Source organism: Zalophus californianus, chromosome 5, assembly GCF_009762305.2.
Source record: "Zalophus californianus isolate mZalCal1 chromosome 5, mZalCal1.pri.v2, whole genome shotgun sequence".
NCBI lineage: Eukaryota > Metazoa > Chordata > Mammalia > Carnivora > Otariidae > Zalophus > Zalophus californianus.
The window spans coordinates 125,157,933-125,163,932 of NC_045599.1; the positions used below are offsets into that span (position 1 = coordinate 125,157,933).

General features: G+C 43.2%; 1 protein-coding gene across 6 annotated transcripts in view; it reads left to right on the top strand.

The window, feature by feature from the left end:
• The window catches only part of CPLANE1 (ciliogenesis and planar polarity effector 1), a 138,992-nt gene extending 133,364 nt beyond the window's left edge, over nucleotides 1-5,628 (top strand). For 3 of the 6 annotated variants that reach the window (XM_027605165.2, XM_027605166.2, XM_027605164.2), the window contains 4 exons: nucleotides 823-912; nucleotides 2,643-2,726; nucleotides 3,735-3,910; nucleotides 4,348-4,515. In XM_027605165.2, the coding sequence (XP_027460966.2) occupies nucleotides 823-912; nucleotides 2,643-2,726; nucleotides 3,735-3,910; nucleotides 4,348-4,515 (518 nt within the window). Of the gene's footprint in view, nucleotides 1-822; nucleotides 913-2,642; nucleotides 2,727-3,734; nucleotides 3,911-4,347 lie in introns of all 6 variants that reach the window. The other 3 variants (XM_035727616.1, XM_027605170.2, XM_027605163.2) reach the window with 2 other exon arrangements.
• The last annotated feature ends 372 nt before the right edge of the window (nucleotides 5,629-6,000 follow it).

Here is a 6,000-nt window from a genome sequence, read left to right on the forward strand (position 1 = left end):
GGCAGTTCGGTCAGTGCAGATGGGGAAGTGAGGACTCATCAAGACTTTTAAGTTCACTGCAGCGCGTTTGTAAAAGAAGAGTTCTTCTGAGATGCTTGTGAGTCTGACTATGTGTTGTTATCTGTCTTGTAAAGCAGTGTGTCATTTCTGCCAAATATCTCCAGCCCTGATTGCAAGATGTTATACTTAGAGATCTCCCTGCCTTTTTTTTTTTTTTTTTGGCTTGTTTTATGTATAGTTCTATCAAAAACAATATAAGGACTCTATGATAAGTAACTGAGAGGCATCAAAAACATAAAAAAATGTTCCAGCTTTTGGAATCATCCAGGCCTACATTCATATCCCAGCTCTGCTGCTTACTTGGTGCCTTCAATTATGTTATTTAAAACCTAACTCATAGGGGTGTTGAAGGTAAAAAGTAAAACTTTTGCATAACATAAATAATAAATGGTGGTTATTAGTCCTGGAATTTAAGAAACCTTAGTGAATCATTCTTTTGATAACATCTAACCTGGCATTCTGTCAAGGTGTTTCCCGCTAATAGGCGTATGTGGCTGGCTTTTCCAGTTGCCTGAGAGGTTGTCAAGGCACATTTGCCAGTTTGAGAAAGGACCATGGTCCCGCTATGAGGATACCAAGTTTCAAAGTAGAGCTTTCCCTTCCTTCATCTGCACTTTTGTTTTGCTTTCTTGGTTCAAATCAACCACCATTTATTGGGCCCCTTCCTAATCAGTAGTTTCTGTCCTCAAAGAATGTACAGTACGGTATGTGAAACATCATGGGCGCATACAGAAGGTTAAAGAAGTTTGCCTGTTTCTACAGGAACTGCTACTTCTGCCATACAGAATAAAGGTGCTGGAGCCAAAGCGGCAGTAAAAGCGGCTGTCCCATCTCCAGTTACCTTCCAAAAAGGTAAGGGAGAAATAAAGAATAACTTTATTTCTTCAACTTAAATTTTTAAAAATCGTAAGACCCTCTTAGAAATTTCAAATACAGATTTCAGAATGAAGGGTATGGCAGTGTGGTAGAGTGGTTAAGGGAACAGTCTGCGGAGTTAGCTCTCTTTAGAATCCTGGTTCACCACTTACTCTCTAGCTCTGGGCAAATTCCGGACCCATCTGTGTAAGCCTCAACTTTCTTACCTGCAAACTCCAGATTATTAGAGTGAAAACATATATTATGGGCTTAGCAAAGTACTGAACATAAAAACAAGTATTCAGAGGGGGCCATCGTCACAGAGTCATGCAGCACACAGACCCTTAAGTTTGGGGATTCTAAATTAGCTGTGCTCTGATCAACTAGAGAGTGAAGTGGTCATGATCTTAATGCCTAAGAATTCAGATCTAGCCCTGGCCTACCCCTCGCCCCGTGTTACTCTTCACCATTTAAAAAGTACGTTCACATGATTCTCCTGTGAGCTCTCTGTAACGGCCTGGTAGATAGACAGGGCATCTGTGATCCCCGTCTTACTGCTGAAGCCAGAGAGGCTTAGGGAAGCGATGCTTGATGCCAAGCATTGTATTAACACTGCCTGTGCATGATCTCACTTAATCCTCACATTAACTGAGTGAGCTCTATGGCATTATCCTGATTTACAGAAAGAACTACATTTTGGTAGGGACAAAGACGCAAACACTGATTATATGTAATATAAAAACGATGAGAAACATGAATGAGTCTATTCCTGCCCTCAGGCCTCTCTCCAGTGCCGCCGTCTTCCAGTTCACCGCCTCTCTCTTCAGCTGCATCTGCTCTTTAACCTATCAGGTTTTACTGTTGATGGCTGTATTTCCTAGAAATTCTCTTTGGTTCTTTTTCCACGGTTTTCCCCCACTCAATGCCTTAAATCCCAAGGCTGTAATTACTAGGATCAGTTTGAGTGCTAGAAGCATCATTTCCTGTGCTTTTAATTGTATAATCCCAGACTTTTTTTTTTCTTTCCAAGTCTCTCCTTTTAATCTTTTGTAAAGTGTTTTCTAGTTTAGAGTACCCCAAAGCTATTTTATTATTTTCTAAACAAATATCTAGCAATGTTCGTTTAACAGATAAAATACCCCAAAATACAGTGTTGGCCCTAAAAATAGCTGAAATTCTATGTACACTGATACTATATTTATGAAAGCTCCAGAGATCCAGGGTTTTGCGAAGTGAATTATGATCCAGTGTGAGCCCTTGCCCATAGAAAGGCAAACAGAAGTACTTCTTTCATTGTCCAGGGGTAGCCCTGCCTGTAACAGGATGAAATTGAATATGACTCCAAGTATCTAGCTTGGCTGTGGGTCTAGAGTATGGCCCAGGATCAGACACAGGAGGGGCAAGTGGAGGAACAGGGTTTTCTTCTGGGGGTGGAACAGGGAGTAGATGCAGTTCTACTGTTCAGTTTCCGATTCCTCAGGTTGGACTCCATAGACATCATTTGGCAGTATGCTTCATAAAGAAATGGGGGCGGTGGTCACTGTCCTACTTCGAGGGAAGCTGCTGCACTTGCCGGCCTAGTTTCCACGGTGGGGTTTCTTCCTGATGTATCACTGAACTTTTACTGTAGAACGTGTCCACTGTCCACACTGGGGCACAAACACCCAGACTTGAAAAGCTTTGCACATGCTCAGTTTTGCAGCATTGTTTTCATGTTGTATTTTAAGATTGGCTATCCCGAACAAATCCTAGAGAAATGTACTCCGATCTGAAGAGAAGAAAATTACAAGGCCATCACTGCAGGAAGCAAGGTGAGAGCCAGACAGCTTCCCAAGATGTGTGCCTTCCCCACAGGCAAAGGTTCATCCTAAAGTGCAGGACCATTAGCCTTAATTTCTTAATTTTGGCGATGATTTTGTCATTCTTTTTAGATTGCAGTAATTATGTTCATTTGATGAGTATCAAAGTCTGGTTACCAAATTAACTGTGGCAGAAGTGGGGCTGGGATTAGTTGGTGGTTACAGCTGTTCTGCTCTTTCACAGCCTGAACACCTGGGGCAGCTGCCTCAGCTCCCCGGCCCCACGAGTTTCCGTCTGCTCTGGAGACGGCCTGCCCTCGTGCCCTCATGATTATCTTACTGCTTAACCACTTGGTGGTTGCTCTCTTTGTCATCCTTCAATCTCAAGCTGTTCTGTTTTACTGGCTGTTTTCTTTTTTAAAGATTTTATTTATTTATTTGACAGAGCACAAGCAGGGGGAACAGCAGGGAGAGGGAGAAGCAGACTCCCCGCTGAGCCAGGACACCCTCCCCCCCCCCCCCCGGGATCATGACTTGAGCCGAAGGCAGACGCTTAACCATCTGAGCCACCCAGGCGCCCCGAGCTGGCTGTTTTCTTTTTCGCCACAGTGTTTGTTCACCCAACTTTGCAGCTGGAACTTCTCCACAGTTCTGTTACATCTGCAGCCTCTCCTCCCTGGACTCTCTTGTCCTATAGGTTACTGTTCTTTTTAAAATGAAGAGATCGCCAGAATTCAGTTTCCTTCTATCACACTGACAGGGCAGAAATTGTTAAAACCATAGCTAGGCCTTGTGATTCGATTATTCAGTAAGGGGCCCCTGGCTGGCTCAGCTGGTGGAGTGTGCGACCCCTGATCTCCGGGTTGTGAGTTCGAGCCCCGTGTTGAGTACAGAGACTTCTTAAAAATGAATCTTAAATATTAGGTAGAATGTGACTGCCTTGGATTTGATGATAAAAGTCAGAATAAACAAGTTGTAAATGAGTCAGACCCATGTAGCTTTGTCCTTTTCTCTTGAAAGGTTCTGGTGCTCCATGTCGTCTGCAGTGTACAAAAAATCACATTAGTGCTGAGCTTTCACCTCGATCAAAGCAGATGTGTATAGAGTATGAGAGAGAGGAGACCATGGTGAGTCCCTGGATGGTACCTTCACACATCCGAACAATTCTTCACGAGAGTCATAGTTCCCTTTTACAAGTAAGTGTTATTCCAGATTTCAGTCTGCCTAGTGATTTCTCTGTGTTATCCAGTTGTTGCTTATTGTTTTCTGTGGGATGTGGAGATCCTGCAAGATTGAAGTAGTAATTCAAAGCATCTTCAATTTTGGCTTAGTACTCTAGCATTTATCTTTCAGAATTTTCCTTGAATTTGTATTTTCCTTTCAACTAAAGAATAACAAAGAACAGATAATTGTATTATGAGTATAAAAATCCATTGTGTCCATTCTTCAGATCTGGTTGTGTCAGATGATGTTCAGCCTGTTGTCCATCAAGATGTGCTGGGCAATCACCGCCCTGGTTTGCTTCACCAGTTGGTGGATGAGCAACTCTAGAATCTTTGGAAAGCTTAGTTCATGTTCCATTTACTTTTTCTCAGGCTTAGACCACAACTTACTGCCTTTCTTACTTTGATAGGACTTGTCAGCAGCTGAAGAAGAGCTAGAGCCTCCTTTCCGTGGCACGGACGGCATGTCTGAGAGCACCGGCAGCATCCTCAGCAAGCTTGACTGGAATGCTGTTGAAGACATGGTGGCCAGCGTGGAGGACAAGAGTCTGTCTGTCCACTGGGCCTTGGACCTGTAAGACCCGAGAATCATTCTGTTGCCAAAGGCCGGCGCTTCAGTGACAGTAGTTCTGAAAGATTGGTGTGTTTGAAAGAGAGAAGCAGTGAAGGAAGCAATGTGAATATACACCTGCAGCCATATTATTACCCAGCTTAGCCATTTCAAGAGGGAAAATAAACACTTCTCAATAATATTGACTTCATGGGTAAAGGGTTGTTTAACTATAGATCTGTTATATGCTTTGGCATTTGATCTGTCTTTAGACACAATTTTTTAAATGATGAAAAAATGAAAAGTACCTTTCAAGTCAAGTTTACATAATATTTAAGTTACTTTCAATAAAAATCTTCTGTTTCGTCTCCTTCTTTACTACCCCCTGAGTTTTGAGAAACAACCTTATATGGATAAACCTGATGGAAAAATTGAGAAGAAAGTCACAGTCTCACCCTGAGATTCGATAATGACCTCCATTTTAGAACACAGCCTAAAATTCACCTGGGCCAGCCTGGCCCCTGAGTGAAAAGAAACCAACCAACTTCCACCTGTCCTGTGCCCTGCAGCCTGCGAAGCCTTGAAGAACAAACCAGGGAAGAACGCTTTGAATGGGAAATAAATAGGACTCCTGACTCCAGAAGGCTCATGTTAACTTTGTAAAGACCATGGTGCCGAAACCTGGGTAGTTTCTAGTGTTGCCCCCAAATAATGTCATCATTTTGGAGATAATTTTAATGAGAAGAAACTAAAAACCTTCACTCATTTGTCAATTTTTAGTGTAGTATCAATACTATTGTCTGAAAAAGCTATTAAATATGCCTCCTTTTCCAACTACATACCTGTGTGGGGCCAGATTGTTTTCATGTCCTTCAGCCAGAACAACATCCTGCAACAGGCTGAGCGCAGAAGCACTATGAGAATTCCGCCATTCAGGAGATTTGTAAGACTATAGAACAGTGCCACTTCTAAGTTTTGTTTTGGAAAAGTTACTTTTGTAAATATGTGTTATAAACATTGAATGGGAGGTGCCTGGGTGGCTCAGTTGGTTAAGTGTTCCAACTCTTGATTTTGACTCAGGTCATGATCTTAGGGTCGTGAGATCGAGCCCCATGTTGGACTCCCCAGCTGGGCATGGAGTCTGCTTAAGATTCTCCCTCTGCAGGGGCACCTGGGTGGCTCAGTTGTTAAGCATCTGCCTTCGGCTCAGGTCATGATCCCAGGGTCCTGGGGTCGAGCCCCGCATTGGGCTCCCTGCTCAGCAGGAGACCTGCTTCTCCCTCTCCCACTCCCCCTGCTTGTGTTCCCTCTCTGTGTCTCTCTCTGTCAAATAAAATCTTAAAAAAAAAAAAAAAAAAGATTCTCCCTCTGCCCACTGTGTGTGCATGTGTGCGCGTTTGCGTTCTCTCCCTAAAAAATGAATGGGTCGGGTAGGGGGATGGGTTAGCCTGGTGATGGGTATTAAAGAGGGCACATTCTGCATGGAACACTGGGTGTTATGAACAAACAATGA